Source organism: Cygnus atratus, chromosome 1 (assembly GCF_013377495.2).
Source record: "Cygnus atratus isolate AKBS03 ecotype Queensland, Australia chromosome 1, CAtr_DNAZoo_HiC_assembly, whole genome shotgun sequence".
Lineage (NCBI taxonomy): Eukaryota > Metazoa > Chordata > Aves > Anseriformes > Anatidae > Cygnus > Cygnus atratus.
This window is the reverse complement of record NC_066362.1, coordinates 167,540,910-167,560,169: the sequence shown is the minus strand read 5'-3', so window position 1 is coordinate 167,560,169 and position 19,260 is coordinate 167,540,910. Positions and strand designations below refer to the sequence as shown.

The following is a 19,260-nucleotide window of genomic DNA, read 5'->3' as shown; positions in this document are numbered from 1 at the left end:
ATTTTTACAATGTTTAGGTAAATTTATTTCTAATGCAATGTAGAGATTTAAAAAGAAATGTCATTTTAAAAGGTCATATGGCAAGGACAACAGATAGCATGCAACTAAAGGCTTAGCAGAGTATAGCTCTTTTGCCCCTATTAAGCTTTTAACTAAAATGATATTTTCTGACACTACATTTTACTGGGTACTTTTTAGCAGTAAGGGATAATAGGCTTGAAATATTATGTTGATAGTAAACTATAAGCTATAATTTACAAATAATTAAAGATATTTGTTAAAAGGGTTTCCATCTGAAGCTGATTATTGTTATTTAAATCCTTGGATGTTGTCAATGATATACCATAAACATAGGATTCTAAAAAAAAAACCAAAAAAACAGGAAACTACTAAGATAATCATATGCAAGTAAGAGTGTCTATCAACAACAAAAATACATATACATTTTGAAAATATTCATGCCATGGTGAAATTCCAACAAATACGATCTGTGATCTCAAAATTAGAAAAAATATTTATATGTTTTCCTTCTTCACTAAACTTCTGACCATCTCTTCAACCATTTTGATGAGATTTTGAGATTAATAATTTATATGAATTATTTGAGATTATAATTTACCTAATATGACAACACATTCAGCACCTTGAAAATTTGATGAACCAGCATTCAAATTAGTAAGTAAGAAGTCCTGATCAGTTCAATTCAGTTCATTCAATTAATTTAGTACTCATTTTTGTAACACTCTTTCAACTGTTTTATTTAATTATGATCTTTGAAGTAAAAATGTTATTGAAAACAGATTTTTTTTATATTCTGTAGGGGATGCATCAATAATTTTGAAAATATGTTTAATTTTTCATTTTAAATCAATAAATCATACAATGAAACCAGTCCTTCCTATTTTATTTTTTTATAAAACATCATTTTCTTACAAGAATGTTTTCATAGAAGATTCATTATGATCTCTGGTTTAGTGCAAAAAAAAGACACATCAAATCTTTTTGTCTGACCCTTCCACAGTGAACAGATTTGGACTAGAATGATCACATTGTAGAGTCGAGAATATAATTTTTTTCTCTTTTAACAGATTTTTTTTCTCCTTTATATTTCATAAAAGCCTGAAGGAACTTCCTATAGCAAGGATTTATTTTAAAAATGAGACATTATTATTTAAATTAATGTGAAAAATACTTTGAGGGGTAAAGCAAATAAGGGACTGGAAAAAAAAAAAAACAACAGTTTAAGTTTCATATCCTGTGTTATCACCTATTACAAAGTGAACCTTAGAAGGTGTTTTTTTGTTGTTGTTGTATTTTTTTTTACAGGAAATATGCTTTTAAACTTAATAGCACATAGTTGTTCCCCCCCTACACACTCCCCCCAACCCCAGTCCCCCTCCCCTCTCCCTCCCCCCCAATCTAACTGTTTTACTTTGACAGTTGTAAATTTACTGGAAGATATAAAGAATGTATCTGAAGCTCCTGCTTCAGATTTATGGTATATTATATGGTGTTTTCCAATTTCCAAAAGAAAAATGTACTTTTTCTGAGCTCCGCCAGAGTCTACCCCAATGTATTTTTAGACAGAAAGGCAACATTATTATTTGTATGCTTGTTTTTCTGGAAAAAATAGAGTAAGTAATAAAAAAAATATTTAAAAATAAATAAATAAATACAAATCAGTTAGTAAACTATTACTTAAAACCCATCTCTTTGGCATTTAAATATTGTCAAAAGGGCAGAGGCATAATCAAGAAAAAAAAATATAGTCAACTGAAGGATTCTATTCTAGGCAATAACTACATCCAAAAAGATTTAGAAATCTGTTGAACAGAACAATGTTCTGGCTCAAAGAACAGTGTTTGGGACATATAATCACAAGAACATGACCTTTGAATAGAGAGGCAGCATTGCTTCTGAAATTAGTACTGTTAATGGTTTCCCAGATTGTCTCTATATACTTACATACACAGCTACATAAAAATGTGCGTATGTTGAAATAGATAGATTCTTCACCTTGTAACATGAAAAAACACATGTATTGATTATTTTTCTGCTTTATTTAGACCATTATACTTCTCTTCAAAACTTTTAGCAAACAATGTTTTCTGCATATTAGTCAAAGCGCCTATCATCTGCTTGTAACAGAATGCACACACCATCTGTTGCTCTTTTTTTTTTAACTGCTTTTTTCATATGCTAACATAAAAAGTAAAACGAATCAAAATAAAAATCCTGAAGTGTATTTGAGCAGTAACATAGGAGGCTCTGTGTAGAATACCGAGACAGGCCAGGAAAAAAAAAAAAAAAAAAAAAAAAAGACCTTCAAGAGTTAAGTTATTTGACTTCACCCTGAAAAAAACTAAAAATAAAAATAATATGCCTTGCCATCCTATCCCTGTGTTGTAATATAATAATTACTCTGTAGGAGGAAAAAAAAAAAAAGTTATTCCCAAAATTCACTCTTGAGATTAAATTGAGATTAATCTTGCTATTTTCAGTTTTGCGTACCTTAAACTTTTCATTGATCTTTTCAAAATGCTTTTGTGTCATGCACAATTCCAATACCACAATACCAGAGATTTAAGAAACATCTGTATCAGTTCTTAATCGCTGTGATTTGGAAGGAAACCTTCCAATGATTTCTCCTTTGAAAGGAAACTTTTCAGAAGACAGTTCATAAGGCAACACAAATACTTTCCTTTCATAATTGTTCTCTTTCTTTTTTCCTACATAATTCCCAAGCACCACTACACAGGAAACAGGACAATTCAGACAGGAGTCTCCCTGATTAGAGGAGGTGTTTGGTTCTGCAAATTACACTCTCAATGCTGTGCACTCTCTTATTAAGAGATTATTAAGAGCCTAGCACATAAAAAGATCTGCTGTCAACTGTGAGCTTTGGTAATGCTTGCCTGTGATGACGAGTAGTGAACAAAACTCACCTGAAGAGTAATAAACATGAGAAGTTAGATGCTGGCAAGACAGGTGGTACTAGAGATACTTGGTGCTATTAGGAAATTATAAAAAAAATACTTTAAATCTTTCTTTTGTATCTAATTTATTATTAATTTATGAAATCAAAAAGCTTAACGATACTTTCCACAATCCTTTCAAGATAAAAAGAGAAATATAATATTGAATGGGCTTACTGGGGGAATATCAGGGACAATGGCACCCAAAAATGGGGCCACACAACAATTGTCACAACAAATGCAGAGTTAGGGGAACTAAACATACAAGTTTTGATTACAAACGTTATTTATTTATTTATTTATTTATTTATTTATTTTTGTGAATATTGTAGATTAATTTACTTCAACACTTACTTGAGGAAGGTCTAGGGTCTACTCTTCAATGACTCAGACTCAAAACAGCTAGTTTCAATTTACAACAGTTTCCCATGTAATTGTTATTTTTGCTTAAGTTCTGTCGTTAAAAGAAGAGATAATAGCACTGACATTCACTTCAAATTTCCTGATATTCTAAGCTTTTTAAGATATGAGTATATATGTTTAACACCTTACATGATGGGTACTGACTTTGGTTATGGGAAGGCATGAGATTTGACACTCACACCGAAGTAGAAGAGTGGCTCCTGTAAAAGAGCCATACGGATGCAATGATGAAGGCATAAATGGTAAAGAGTGGATGTACTTATGCTGTAAAAGATATTTTTAAAGAATGTAAAACTGGGATGATAATAATAAACTTTTAATTCCCATATGAAATTTTTAATTTTTTATTTTTATTTTTTTTTAAAACCGTCACCATTTGTAGCCTGGCTGACAGTTTGTGAGAGATTATTTACATGTCATGATTGACAGATGTTTGTCTAACCTATTATTCTAATCTCTGATGTTAAATAGTCCGCAGTACTTCAGGGAAACCGTTTTCAGTGCTTCACTATCTACAGAATCAATTACTTACCGATCGTCTGATGTGTGATTTAAGCCCTTTAAACCTTCTCCAATACTTCCTTCATAGGAAGAGTAGATCAATATTTTTATCAAATATTAAAAAGAAAAATAAAATCTGTTTCCTATGCTAATTTTGTTTTGGTATGGTATTTCCTAAAATACTGGGATTTTTACCTGGAACTTCTCCAAACAGTCCATATCTTTCTTGATTGGCCTTGACAATACAGCAGAGCTGAGGCTCAATTATTTAAACTTGTTTTGCAGACTATGTATCTGTTTATATATTCCTATGATTATTTTTTAGCAACAGCATGTCATTGTTTACTCATATTTTACTTGCTCTTTACTAACTGCAAATCTTTTGCAGAACTGCTGTCTAGTCATTTGATCCCATTGGGTATTTGTGCTGATTATTCTTTTGACAAGATGAACTATTCTTCTGACAAGTTGAACTGTTCCATATTCATTTTTTAGAGGATCTCTTTTTTTTTTTTTCAGGATTATTTTGCATTCTAAGTCTGTCTGTAATATCCTGGTGAATCCTCTAAGACTCTTTTCATCTTTATTTTAAGAAGTATATGCTTTATTTCATTATTTAGCCATTAGTGACTATAATTACTGGGCCCCAAAGAAGTATCTGAAGAATTTCAGCTGATACAGCCTACTATTCTGACACTGAACAACAATTGTTTCTAATTTTGCTCATGAAAAAGGCTTTCCTCTTGCATCCATTTTATAGCAGTTTTGATAAATTCCTTCCAACCTAGGTGAACCATACACTTTCATCTACATTTCAATCCTCTCAAAAAGTATTATATTTTTAAACAAAATTAATATTTTAAAGTATATAACAAGAATTATGATATGCAAAACTCAATTCAAGAGGCTTAATTATAAACATATATGTTGGTGAAGGTATTGGTGATTAACAAATGGTTGTTTATTGAAGTTTTTTTGTCAAAAATCTTTTGAAATGTGGCAGTAGTCTTAGGTCCTAATGTCTGTCAACAGAATACTGAAACAATTTCCAAAAATTATTCCCATTCACTTAAGATACTAAGAACAATTTATTCAATTTTCTTTCGTTCTGTCTCCCTTTTTCTCCTATCTTCTTCCTTGTTAGAAATCCTATTTTAAAGTTGTGCTTACTATTGCTACTTTATTATTATTGTTTCTTTTGAGGTATTTTTATTCTGAACTTCAGAATCGGTATGAAAATTAGGCTATCACTGGGAATAAATTGATAATAAAGATTAAGACAAAGGAATTGACAAATAATTATCAAACAAAAATTCAACTAGAGTAAATAGAGCCAACAGATGTTATGCATGGAAGTTGTACATGATGCGTAGTACTATAAAATTCTGTGAGAAATCTTTTTGTAAAAGGGACCTTTCACAAATTCACAAATGACCATAATTCAATTGCCTGCATAAAATTATAACAGTATGTATGGAGATAAATAATGAATGGACGTATACTAACGTTATTCCAGATTCCAGTTTATAAGAAGAGAAATAACAAGAAATTTGAGAAAAAGTGGTGAACCAGATCAACCTGAAGTCATGGATTAGTGACACACCTAACCTGTCTAAAACATAAAAAGAGCTTCTATCTCTGTATACAGACAGAAGTCTAAGAAGAGCAAGTTGTGTACGTGAAATTTGTGACACATATTCTTGCAAATACAGATGCACCTTTTGCATATTTTCTTCATGTTTGCCCAAGAAATATAAAGCAACTTCTATGCCCTGAAAGAACTTCATCAGTAAACTGTAAAATATTCTAAGAGACAGCTTCAGCAAAACACACAACAGAACAAACATGCATTATGTATGCATCCTGTATTTTCTCTCCTTATGTATTTCTACACCCTGTTTATACAGTTGAAGAGTGCCAAGAAAGAATTAGGAGACAAAACAGGATTCAGCCCAAGGACTATATTCTGAGAAGACAGTGTAAGTGCTTGAGTATACCTGTCCAGATTGAAGATCTGGTAAATTTTCTGTTTGATTGTTTTAGGGGTTCCTCTTTGAGCTTTGCACAAAGCTACACTACAATAACAGCAAAAAAGATACCATGGGGTCAAAACAATGTTGCTTTTCCCATATGGTGGAGTGGGAAGGAGGGTAAAAACAGATGACAGGCAAATCCAATCATTATAGAAGGTTGAGCATTCTAGTGTTGTTAATACAAAGTAAAACAGAAGACTTGATTGATGCAGTTTAAAAAAGAATGAATGCATTCCACATAGTGAACACAGGCACTATTAGGCATTAAGAAAGAAAACTCCTTAACTTGGCAATCAATTCAGTGTGATAAAGAGTATTGGTTTAGGTTCAAGAAATAATTTTAAGTGGCCATCTGTGAAAGATATTTATGTCCTTCAAACTCATTTTGAGATAATGCCAAACATTGAAACAATGCCAAACATTGAAACGATGCCAAAGAATGAAAGATAAAATCTCTTTTCAATCAGATCTAATTGCAAATGTTTCGTTTCTAATATTCAATTTTATGTAGCAAGCTGAAGCAAATAATTCCAAACATGTCTGGCCTCTGCAACCACTAGGCAGAGAGCACAAGGGCACAGGGATAGATGCTGCCCGAGCATTCTTTCATTATGATCACAGTTAATAAAGCTTCTGTCTGACCTGTCTTAAATTCTACTTGCATTTTTACATGCTTAGAGCCCTAATATTCCCCAACAACTGCAAAGGACTGGAGAAAGAAGAAATAGGAGGTTTGATTAAAACTGTGGTTTGGAAGAACAGGATACATATGACAATGACCTGTGATACTCTAAATGTATATATATATATATTTATGACTATATAACTGTAGTGACAGTCTAAACTTACAGTAATCCTCACCGCTGCTAGCACAAGTAGTCAGTGTTAAGTTGTAAAATCCTCAAAGTGAAATAGATTATATACACTGCAGATAACATTTCTTGTAGTTGATGAAATAAATGAAAACCACAGGGAAAAACAAGCTCATTAAATCAAAAATATGTGTTGTAATTTTCAGATAGACATGAAAATGAAATTTGGAGAACCTTTTTATTGTTGTTTGTTCTGAAATAAAATGCTTTCTTTCATTTCTTATTCTGCAGTACATTACAGAGTGTTTTAGAAGTGTAAACGATGTTTTAACTGTTTACGGTTAAAATTAATATTTTAAAATTTATTTTGAAACTAAAGATTGAAAATAGTAAGACCTAAAAAATAATCTTTTTAAGTAAAACACTGCTATGAAAAATCAAGATATTTTAATACATTTGTATCTGTGTTTGGCTTAAATTATTGGTACCTTTTAGCTCCTCCTGAACATCTCAGATTAATTTAGGACATTTCAGGTAATGCCAGTATATTACAATGTAGCTGCTGAATGACACCAATAAATGTAGGTGTCTGAACTGCACGCTGCATATCTTTCTTAAAAGATAAATCATGGAACTGATTCTCAACTTTATTGTTTTAAAGTCATGGGAACAGCAATGTTTAGTTCTAGACCAATAAATGGTAATTGGTGATAGCCAACAAGGGTACACAAGCGGAAAGTCCTGTTTAATTAACTTAATTTCCTTTTACAACAACATTACCCATCTAGTTGACCAAGAGAGACCAGCAGATGTAATCTTTTTGGATTTCAGCAAAGTTTTTGTCACCGTTTCTCACAGTATCCTTCTATCTAGCATAAAGCTAGACAAATACATAATACAATGGGTGAACAACTGGCTGATAGGTCAGGCTCAAAGGGTTATAGTAAATCAGGCTAGTGGCCAGTCACTAGCAGGGTTCTGCAGAGCTCCATTTTAGGGCCAGTTCTCTTTAATGTTTTCATAAATGATCTGGACACAGGACTCGAATACATACAAAGTAAGGTTGCAGATGATACTAACTTAGGAGGAGTTGTTGACTCCTTTGAGGGCAGAGACGCCTTGACAAATTAGGGAGATGGGCAATCACCAACCACATAAAGTTTAACAAGAGCAAGTGCGGGATTCCACGCCTGAGAAAGGGCATCCCTGGATATACGTACAGGCTAGAGGACAAGAGGATGAAAAGCAGACCCACGGAAAGGGATCTGGGGATTCTGGTCAACAGCAAGTTGACTATGAGTCGACTGTGTGCCCTGGCAGCCTAGCAGTAACCTGGGGTGCATCAAGCATAGCATTGCTAGCCAGTTGAGGGAAGTGATTGTCCAGCTCTACTCAGCATTGATGGGACCTCACCTCCAATACTGTGTGCAGCTTGGGGCACTACAACATAAGACACAAAACTATTAGAGAGTGTCCAAAGGAGGACAACAAAGATGGTGAAAGGTCTAGAGGGCAAGATGTGTGAGGAGCAGCTGAAGTCACTTGTTAGCAGAACTGCAACCCTGGACTTCCAAAAGGCAGACTTTGGCCTGTTTAGGAGACTGGTTGGCAGAGTCACTTGGGAGAAGCAGTCTTGAAGGGTAAAAAGAGTCCAGGAAAGCTGGACACCCTTCAAGAAAGAAATCCTAAAGGCACAGGTCTCCCACATGCCAAAAGATGAGCCAGCACGGAAGAAGACTGCCCTGGCTGAAGAGAGAGCTGTAGCTAGAGCTCAGAAAGAAAAACAGAGTTTATGACCTTTGGAAGAAAGGGTGGGCCACTCAGGAGGACTACGAAGATGTTGTGAGGCTGTGCAGGGAGAAAATTAGAAGGGTCAAATCCCAGCTGGAGATCAGTAGTCCAACTGGCTACTGCTGTTAAAGACATTAAAAAATGTTTTTACAAATACATAAACAAGAAAAGGAGAACTAAGAAAAATCTCCATCCTCTACTGGATGTGGGGGGAAACACAGTGAGGAAAAGGCTAAGGTACTTAAAGCCTTCTTTGCCTCACTCTTTTGCAGCAAGACCAGTTGTTCTCTGGGTACTCAGCCCCCTGAGCCGGTAGATAGGGTCAGGGAGCGGAATGAAGCCCTCATAATCCATGAAGAAATGGTTAATGACCTGCTAAACCACTTAGATGTATGCAAGTCTATGGGCCCAGGAGTACTGATGGAGCTGGCAGAAGTGCTTACCAAGCCACTTTCCTTCATTTATCAGCAGTCCTGGCTATCAGGGGAGGTCCCAGTCGACTAATGGCTAGCAAATGCGACACAAGAAGGGCCAGAAGGACTGTGGTGGTTTTACTCAGGTGTGCGGCCGAGACGCACCACAACCGCTCTCTCACTCCCCCTCCTCAAAGAGGAATGGGGAGAAAATATGATGAAAAGGGCTCAGGGGTTGAGATAAGGACAAGGAGATCACACAATAATTATTGTGATGGGCAAAACAGACTCAGCATAGGGAGACAGTAAGATTTATTGCCCATTACTAACAAGCTAGAGAAGTGAGAAACAAATGAAAGAAACCAAAAGCACCTTCCCCCCCGTCCACCTTCTTCCACCTTTCCCCCCCCCGAGCAGCACAGGGGAACGGGGGAATGGGGGTCATGGTCAGTCTATAGCACTTCTTCTCTGCCACTCCTTCTCGGTCACTCTCGTCCCCTGTGTTGTGGGGTCCCTCCCACGGGATGCAGTCCTTGCTGAACTGATCCTGCAGGGGCTGCGCACAGGCAGCAGCTCTTCAAGAACTGCTCCAGATATGGGTCCGTACCACAAGGTACATCCCTCAGGAGCAAACTGCTCCAACCTGGATCCCCCACGGGCAGCAGCTCCTGCCAGGTCACCTGCTCCTGCGTGGGCTCCTCTCCACGGGCTACAAGTCCAACCCGGAATCTGCTCCAGCAGGGGTCTTCCACAGGCCGCAGCCTCCGTCGGTGCAGGTCCACCTGCTCCACCGTGGTCTCCTCCAAAGGCTGCAGCGTGGAATCCTGCTCCACCGTGGTACTCCATGGGCTGCAGGGGGACAGCCTGCTTCACCATGGTCCTCACCACAGGCCACAGGGGACTTCTGCTCTGGCGCCTGGAGCACCTCTCCCCCTCCTTCTTCACTGACCTTGGTGCCTGCAAGGCTGTTCCTCACTCCTCTCACTCTCCCAGCTGCTGTGTGGCGCAGCATTTTTTTTTCCTTGTCTTAAATATGCTCTCACAGATGCACAAAACAACATCACTTATTGGCTCAGCTCTGGTCAGCAGTGGGGCCCTTACCAAACATGGGGCAGCTTCTAAATCCTTCTCACAGAAGCCACCCCTATGGTCCCCTGCTACCAAAACCTTGCCATGTAAACCCACTACAAGGATCTGGAGAGCTACAGGCCTGTCAGTCTGACCTTGGTGCTGGGAAAGCTAATGAAGCAGATTATACTGAGTACCATCATGCAGTACTTACAGGACAACCAGGTGATCAGGTCCAGTCAGCATGGGTTTATGAAAGGCAGGTCCTGTTTGATGAACTACATCTTCTTCAACAAGGTGACACGCTCAGTGCATGAGGGAAAGGCTCTGGATGTGTTCTACCTAGACTTCAGTAAGGCTTCTGACACCATTTCCTACAGCATTCTCCTGAAGAAACTGACTGCTCAAGGCTTGAATGGGTGTATGCTTTGTTGTAGCAAGGTGGGGATCAGGCACTTCTCCTAAGCACCAAGTGATAAGATGAGGAGAAATGGCCTCAAGTTTTGCTGCGGAAGGTTTAGGTTGGATATTAGGAACAATTTCTTTACTGAAAGGGTTGTGCAGCACTGCAGTAGGATGCTCTGGTAAGCGGCTGAGTCACCATCCCTGGAGGTCTTCAAGAAATGTGTAGATTTAGAACTTAGTAACGTGGTTTACTGGTGGACTTCAGTACTAGGTTAAGGTTCTTAGAGGTCTTTTCCAACCTGAATGATTTTACGATTCTATGATTTTTTGTTCAGCTTAGAGGAGGCTGAGGTTTAACTTAACTGCAAACTTAACTGCAACCTCGTGGCAGCCTACAGTTTCCTCACAAGGGGGAACAGAGGGGCAGTTGCTGTTCTCTTTGGCAACTAGTGACAGCTAGCTAGGGAACAGCATGAAGCTTTGTTAGGGGAGGTTCTGGTTGGATATTAGGAAATGTTTCTTCACTAAGAGGGTGATTGAGCACTGTAACAGGCTCCCCAGGGAAGTAGTCATGGCGCTAAGCTTGATGGAGTTCAAGAAACATATGGACAACACTCTTAGACATATGCTTTAATTTTTAGTTAGTCCTCTGTGGAGATGGAATTGAGGATCCTTGAGGAGCTGGATCCTTGAGGGTCCCTTCCTGCTCAGGATAATCTCTGATTCTATGAAAAATGTAATTTTATCCAATGCTTAAAGTACATAGACAATAACAACAACGATAACTGTCAAGTCTTGATTTCTAGTGTGTTTAATGGGCCCATGTTTCAGAGCAGCATCCTCACATTTATTAGGTTGAGGGATATGCTCTTTATTAATGCTAAGAAAATCTAAGATTTAATTATATCTGTCCTTTTAGAATAGTTTGAATTTGCAATGTAGACTTCAGCTGATGTTCATTTTCTCAAATTTAATTGAACATTAAACATTTAAATTGAACACTCAAATCTGAATTAGTCACTCTAGACTACTGTTACACTCAATGAAAAAAAAATGGGCATGTCTGGATGACAATTCCTCTTATTCTAAAATGGACGTCTAAGAAAGAGATAAGATAAATTCTGCGCTGACAGAATGAATTACTCAAACTTAGGTGTCACACTGACCCATTAGATATAGCAAATGGTACCATCAACTTGGCAGCAATTCAGGAAACAGCAGAACATAGTAAAAGTGGGAGCTGGAGAAGAAACAGGAATTGGAATTCTGTTAGAATTCCATTAAAACTGTCAAAGGAGCTGAGAAATGTTCTGAAGGATACTGACATATGAAGAGTAGGAAAGAGTGTCAGAGAAGAATGAGAGGTCTGATGAGTTGTTAAGGAACTAGAGGGCAATCAGACTTTATGAATTTTAATTGGACTGTGTGAAAGCATCTAGGAAGGAATACAAGAAAGAAGGGACAGTTCTGTGGCACAGTAAGTAACCTGGTGAGTAAACTGAAGAGGCAGATAACAAGATAAATCAGGAAAATCAAGTAGGACTATCTGTATAAATAACTCAGGACTTGATAAGACAGAAAAAGGTCAAGACTGCAAAGGAGAATAAGGCTAGGATAAGATCTAGAATGAGTACAAATAAGTACAACAAACATAGTTTAGAGAGGATGGAATAAATGGAAGTAAGTCTGGGAGTGACAAGAAGAAAAGTGTATGAGTGTGTGGTTGGCACTAGGACCTCAAATGCAGAAGAAAATTCTAAGGACTTGCTATCCCTTCAACTGTTGTATCCCCAAATCTTTTACAGAGAGGGTACACAGTCACCATTGTAATTATCCACACAAATAAGAACTTCCTTTTACTACCAGTTATTTTACTGGTTCAAGTGGCAGTGAGATATAGAGTGAATCCTGAAGTTTCAGACCCGCATCCTAGTTGATGACAAAAGAAATAGCAACACATGAAGTGACTTGTATGTTCTATTTCCATTCTTTTCTAAAACCAAGCCAAAGCCAGCCAACCAACCAACCAAACCTATTTAAAATCCCACATTAGAAATGCTATTCTTAATGTAGCAAAGACAAAGATTTCAAAGTTAGAAAATTCCAGAACTAGATTGTCCTTGTCACCTTATTTTAATTCCATCTGTATGTAGAGTCTTTAGCTATATGATCATGAACTATTTTTATCAGATACTATTGCATGATATGCACAGGACAGAAGTCCTCTGAGAATAAATCAGAACTGTGGAGTAAAAAAGTCTGTGGTGTGTGGTACATCTGAAACCTGTCCTTTTTGTTTTCAAAGTCAAAAGTAAAAGTATAGAAGTAAAGAAGTTATATAACCATTTTAAAAAGTTTCATAACTGAGTTGAAAAGCAGTTTTGTGGTTAAGGCAAATTAATTATTCTCTTCTGATTCTGTAACCTAGAAATGCAGAGTTCTGTGTTAAATATTCCAGCCCAAGCGCTAAATTATATTCCGAAAAGAACATTCTATATGAGATAACAAAATCAACAGAAAATGTGAGTATCTGTAAGTTTAATATTTATAGTATCTAATTCTAGGATATGGCTATCACAGTAGAATCCACAGTTAATATTTTGGTATCTAAAGAATACCAAGCAGACAGAACCTCAGAATGGCCATTGCCATTTTTGGTGACGAACATTCTAAAGGTGTGACAGCTCATAGGATAGACTAAGAAATAGAAAGGTGTGATTCCCCTCTTTTTTGTAAGCATAGATATTTGCATATCTAGATGTATCTTTACTTAGATACATTTACTTAGATGCATGTACAGTAGTATATCGAGTAATTACAATGTAAACTCTGATGATGATTTTATCTAAAGTTCATACAATCATCACAGTATTTTCTCATGATATTAGAAAACTGCACTGAAATTCTTCTTTACCGAGAGAGGTTTCAAACTCATAACTTTCTACAGCAACATGCTAACCACAAGATTGTAGGGTGCTAAGAGAAATGGAGCTAGTCTTGGAAGTGGAAGAGAATAAAAGAGAAAAGCATGCGAGATTTGTGGGGTCAGTACAGAAAGATACGAAAGAAATGCTTATCTTGATTTCATAGTCTAAAAATATACATGTTTATGTTTCTGATTCTACTTTGATCATTATTATTGTTTCTTAAATAACTATTTAATTTTTAAAATAGTTGTGAAACAGACTGGCAAACTTAGCCTTTGAATTGCAGAGTTAAAGTTTAATTTACAAAATTACTTACAAAATTACACTCTTTAACATTTTGGGCTCCAATTTATACTGAATTCTTTACTTCCCATTGTCAATTTCAACAGAAATAGTTGTAAATGCTCTTCTGTCATGACTTTTTCTAGTGAAACAAGATATGGGTTTGAAACTCTTCTTTGTAAGGAGGGCACAGAGATCAGCTCTTTCAATTCCTACTTTTTAGCATGCTATTATATGGCATATAATAGTGGGAGGACTTCCCACCTTCACTCAGAAGTTGTATTTTCAAATACCTGTACATTTTATGAAAGACTTCTGTACTGTCAGTGATTGTTTTATGTGGGCTTGACATATCTAGTATATCCTTCCTGCAGCTGTCTCAAACAAAATGTTAATTGAATTCTGTGTTCCTCATTCCTCTTGCAGACAGTCAGAAAAGTCTGGAACTGGTTTGCAGAAGTGCTGATCATTTATGGGTGCATCTGAGAAAACAGAAAGTAGTAGGAGAAAAATGTTATGTGCTCTAAAGCCAGCAATTCAAGTTTTTGTTTTGTGGCTGCTTTTGTTGTTGTTGGTGGTGGTGGTCTTCCTTTGTTTTGGTTTTGTTTGTTTTTATTGTTATCTATGTTTCGCTTGCCCACTGTAAAGACAAACCCATGAACAGTTTGTGAGGCATATAGCAAGTGTTGTGGTGAACAGTACTGAGGGCTCATGAGTAATTACATCATCACAGAGAAGGTTTGGACAGTGTAAAGTAAGCGAAGTATCCTACTATTCACTGAGCAAGGAGGACAGAAAATACTGACCACTTGAGTATTAAATGAGTACCGTTCATCTTGTGGACTGATTAATAGATCACACGAAAAAAGCTAACATGATCATGGAAAAACTCCATTATAAACACATAGGAGCTCATGGCTACACAGGAAATATTTGCACTCATATTTTCCAAGCTTTGTTGGGTTGATTTATAAATCTGAATTGCAAATCCATTGTATAGATTATTTTTTCCTGACAGCTTTTTCTTATATAATTAAGATCAAAATAGAATCTGTGCTTGGATATCTACTGTAGTCATTTTAAAATATGACATGCAAGCTCTGAAACAATTTGATATGTAAGCTTTCCAGCAATTTCAAACAACATTTCTTTTTAAATACAATATACAATGTAGACCATTTATGTCAGTACTTTATGTCATGCACAATGATATAAAGTCTTAATGCCAATGGGACAATCCACATAACCTTGTGTGGATTGCACATTATGCATAGAATCTGTACAATCCACCTGACAGGATGTTCTCTAGAAGTGTACCAAATAAAATAAATAAACTACAGTGTGCTATTACCCAACCATGCTACCTGTAACATCTCCCAGAATATTAAAAGTAAAATTCAGAATTCAAGATCATTCAGCTGTTTATCTTAGATGTGAAAATAAACTAACTACCAATCCACAAATAGCCCCAGACAGGATTCTGCACATGAGATAGGCTGAAAAAAAATGATTCCAGTACAGAATTGCGTCAAGCAGAGGGGAGCAACCAGAAAAACTTGTCTGGAGATTAAAAACAAAAACAAAACAAAACAAAACAAAAAAAGGCATTTGCACTTGTAGACAGTTATTAAAAGTAGAAGTAGCAATAAATATTTTATTCCAAGGCATGAAGGCATAAAACCAAAGCCTTCTTGTTGACGTGTTCCTCATGTTATATACTACCACTGCTATACTCCCAGAGGCGTCCTGCTCATGTCTGAAATATTGTGGATATGTTCCATGCTATGACACATTTAGGTGTTGAATTCTCACTGTTTTCACAAAACAAAAATGCTGCTTTCCCAACAGTCCTAATGTTATAAAGTAGTTGTAAAATGTGTTCAGGACAAAATACCAAGGGGAGCCATGAGCTAACAATTTTATACTAACTGTACCAAAAATGCAAATATTTGTCAGTAGACTTGCTGGAAGTTCAAAAATTTTGGCTCTTCATGCATTTGGTAATTTCTCTCATTAAAAACTGAACTGCAGTTTATACATAGTGTATATATATATATGTATAGCCATATTGAAGTAAAAATTTGGCACTATTTATGAAAAAGACTAATTTCTACAGAATGATGGAGATGCCCCTTGTTAGGGCATAAGAAGATTTTTAGACCACTGAATTTTTATGTAATCAGATACTGGACACTCAAGTACAGAACTGACATTTTTGCAGTATTTGCCATAGCATTCAAAATTGCTACAGGTAAACTAAAAGATCTTGGATGGAAAAAGAGAAAGGAAAGTATCAAACTGTAAACTATCCTAAATATTCTCATATCTCAAAACCTGACATTTTTATTAATAATAAAATGTTATCTTCATTATTTTTAATTTAAACAAATTTTAGCATATGACTTCAAAAAGATTAGGAGCTACAGATGACGAGATTTGTTGTTTTACCATCAATGAATGAAAAGTGTGGAAGAAACAGACTATAAAAAAACAACAACAGTAAAAGTAAATTGGAGATGTAGTATCATCAAGTACATATGTGATGAGGAAATTCATTCTAGCAAGTCAACCCTTAGAGCCAAATTAAGTAGTGCCATTTAAATTCAGTAAGCTTCTGCCAGTATAACAATCTCCAAAGACTCTTAGATCAGTGATGCACCCAAAATAAAATCTGTAAACTGAGATTATATTTGTGTCAGTTTTTAATCTCTTCTATTCTTTTCAGAAACCCTGGAGAAAAATTTTCTTTTACCTGTCTGTATAGTGTATCTTGATAACATTTTATATTAAATCATATATCAGCATCTATCTTCTTGTTTAGAATAACTACCAATGTTTACAAAAACTAGTGTCACTTTTTATTTTAAAATATAACTTTTGAAATATCATCAACTATTCTACATTTGTTTAAATGGTGTAGTTTCTATGAAATTTACTACTCTGATAAAGCAATTAAGAATATATGCTTTAGAATATATTCCCTACTTCTCAACTTTGGTCTATAGAAAAACTTAACATAGGTGAAGTTGGATGTACATGTATGTATATGTATAGCTATGTTAATCCAAACAAATGCATGGTGTTGTCTCTTTACCTAATAAAGTATTTGATACAATAAACTTTACTTTCAATAAGAACATAAATTGTGGCATAAGAATGCCAGGTGTCTTGTTTCTGTTTATAAATACAACTGCATGTTTATTTCCCATAGAAAAAGTAATAAATGACAAGCTAAATTAAATTTAAATTATTTTAACCATGGGGAGATGGGGGGAGGCAGAATTAAACCAGTGAAAAGTTTCTTGTCCTCAGGAATTATTATCTGTATTATAGCATTTCTGGAAACTCTGTCTGAGATACATTTCCCTCTTCTGCTGACTTTAATTTCTCTTTGTGCTGAGGAGGGCAGGGAGACTGAGAAGGTGAAGCAGCTCAAGATTCAAGGAACTTCCACATGAAACAACCAGGCGCTGGATGTGATTTGCTGGCTCTTACGTCTCCTCAGGTGTCACTGGGTTCATGACTCAAATTCTCATTTTTCTCTGACACAATTTCGCTGAATTTCCCAGCTGTTCCCTGACATCTCAGCACCCTGACATGTCGGTACCTGGCGCTACTATTCCCCTGAACTTCTGAGAAAGTTGGATGCCGAGAGCTCACCACCCCCGGGGCTCGGGGCGCTGTCCCGTCCCCCGAAGCACCCTTGGCACATGAGGGATCCTCGGTCCGCCCTCCCTCCCCATCACAAAGCCCCCCAGCCCCCAAAACCCTGCCTTTGGAAGCCCAGGAGCCCTCCTCCCCCGGCTCCGACCACCCTCCTCCAACAACCCAAACTTTCCTCCGTGCGCCCGCGGCCCCCTCACTGCTCCCGGACGGTACCGGCCGCCCCCCATCGGGCAGGGGACAAGCCCCCACCACCACCTTTCACCCCCCAAACCGCGGCCGCGCAGCCCCTACCTGCGCCCTCCTCCGTCACCTGTTGCCCGGCTGCCGCCATCCGCGCATCCCCCCGGCGCCTCCTCCCGCTCCGCCGGCGCCGGGGGCTTCTCGGGCTCCCGGGCGACCTCCATCCCGCCGGGCGCCGCCACCGCCTCCTCCTCCTCTTCCTCCTCCAGGGACTCCACGTAGAAGACGGTGCGGGGCGGCGGCGGAGGAGGACCCGGACCCGGCCCGTGCCCCCCGCCCGGCCGCGGCGTCCCGTTGGGCGGCCCGGCGGCGGTGTAGGAGGCTGAGAAGGGGGATTTCTTCCAGAAGGCGCTGCTGCCCCTCTCCTGGCTCTTCAGCAGGCGGCTCTGGCTCGGCCCCCAGTGCTCGAAGCTGCTGTCGGGCGGCAGGCAGCCGCCCCCCGCCGGGCCGCCCGCCGGCGAGGGGTGGCTGAACAGTTTCCAGCGGAGGCGCAGGATGTGCTTCACGTCGAAGTCTTTCCTGCCGGAGCCGGACATGGTGCCGAGGAGGGACTCGGGGCGGCCGGGCAGGGCCGGGAGGCGGCGGAGGATCGGAGGCTTCTCCGGGCAGCGCTGCGCCTGCAGGGCGAGGGGTGGTGGTGGGCGGCCGGAGGAGGGAGATGCGCGCACACAGGCAGCGCGGAGAGGGAGAGGGAGGATGGAGGGAGGGATGAAGGGATGGAGGGAGCGATGCACAGAGCCGAGAGAAGGGGAGAGGTACCCAGCAGGGAAGGGAGAGGGAGAAAGGGAGCTGACGAGAATTTGCACGGCGATGGGTGGAAAGGGGAGGGGAGAGAGGCAGGAATGAGAGACACCTCTCAGGGGAGACAGCCACTTGCGGGTGAGAGAGGCTGCAAAGGAGCGCTGATCTGATTAACGGGGGAGCGAGCCGAGCTACAGCCCGGAGAGGACCAGCGGCAGCAGCCGCTCCGGGAGGCAGGTGGCTCTTCCTTTGGCTCTTGGAGCTCCGTGACCGAGTGCCGCTGAAGAAGAAGTCAGCTGGAAGCCTCTCTCCACGTCCCGCCTCCCCATCCCATTTCTCAGGGGAGTCCCATGCCTGCGGCTATCTGCGATAGCAAAGCCAGAGAGCTGGCACGGGGTGAAAGCAGGGCTCCTTTATATACGCTGTACGTAGGGGGGGGAAAAATAATAATTAAAAAAAATGCCTGTGAGGCTGTCAAGGTCCTCACTGTACAATTTTCTATCTGTCTCAGCGCCTCTCACCAAGCCACCCCCTCCCCTGCATGTGACGCAGATGTGCTCTGGGGCCATCAGTGTGAAGAGACAGAGGGAAAAAGATGCTTCAGTCTTCCTCATGCAAGTAAGTTGGCAGGTCACTAATTGTCTGTCATAGCCTCCTGCTCTCCTCTCCCCAGAAGCTTGTTATTTTGGTTCTGAGTCCACTATATAATACTGGGAGAAAAAATAAAGGGAAACAAATGAAGCAGCAGCAGTAGACACAAGAGCATGAATCATAGGAGTACAAACTTAATGGACTGCATGCTGACTGGATGAGGTTACAGGTTAACAATTTATTCTGCAGGCTCCATTCATTAGCCTGTTAGCTCAGTGTTACTTCACTAGCAGAAAACATTGGCTAGAGGGGCGGTGCGTGAAACAGAAATAGCACTACACGTCTGCTTCTTACCTTTTATATATGCTCTTAATGCAGTCTGACAGTGTTAA

At 38.8% G+C, this 19,260-nt stretch overlaps 1 protein-coding gene across 2 annotated transcripts in view; it reads right to left on the bottom strand.

The window, feature by feature from the left end:
* Positions 1 to 18,072, bottom strand: part of KLHL1 (kelch like family member 1) — a 239,145-nt gene extending 221,073 nt beyond the window's left edge. For both annotated transcript variants that reach the window (XM_035561284.1, XM_035561285.1), the window contains exon 1: positions 17,588 to 18,072. In XM_035561284.1, coding sequence (XP_035417177.1) covers positions 17,588 to 18,072 — 485 coding nt within the window. The remainder of the gene's footprint in view (positions 1 to 17,587) is intronic.
* Positions 18,073 to 19,260: the final 1,188 nt, after the last annotated feature.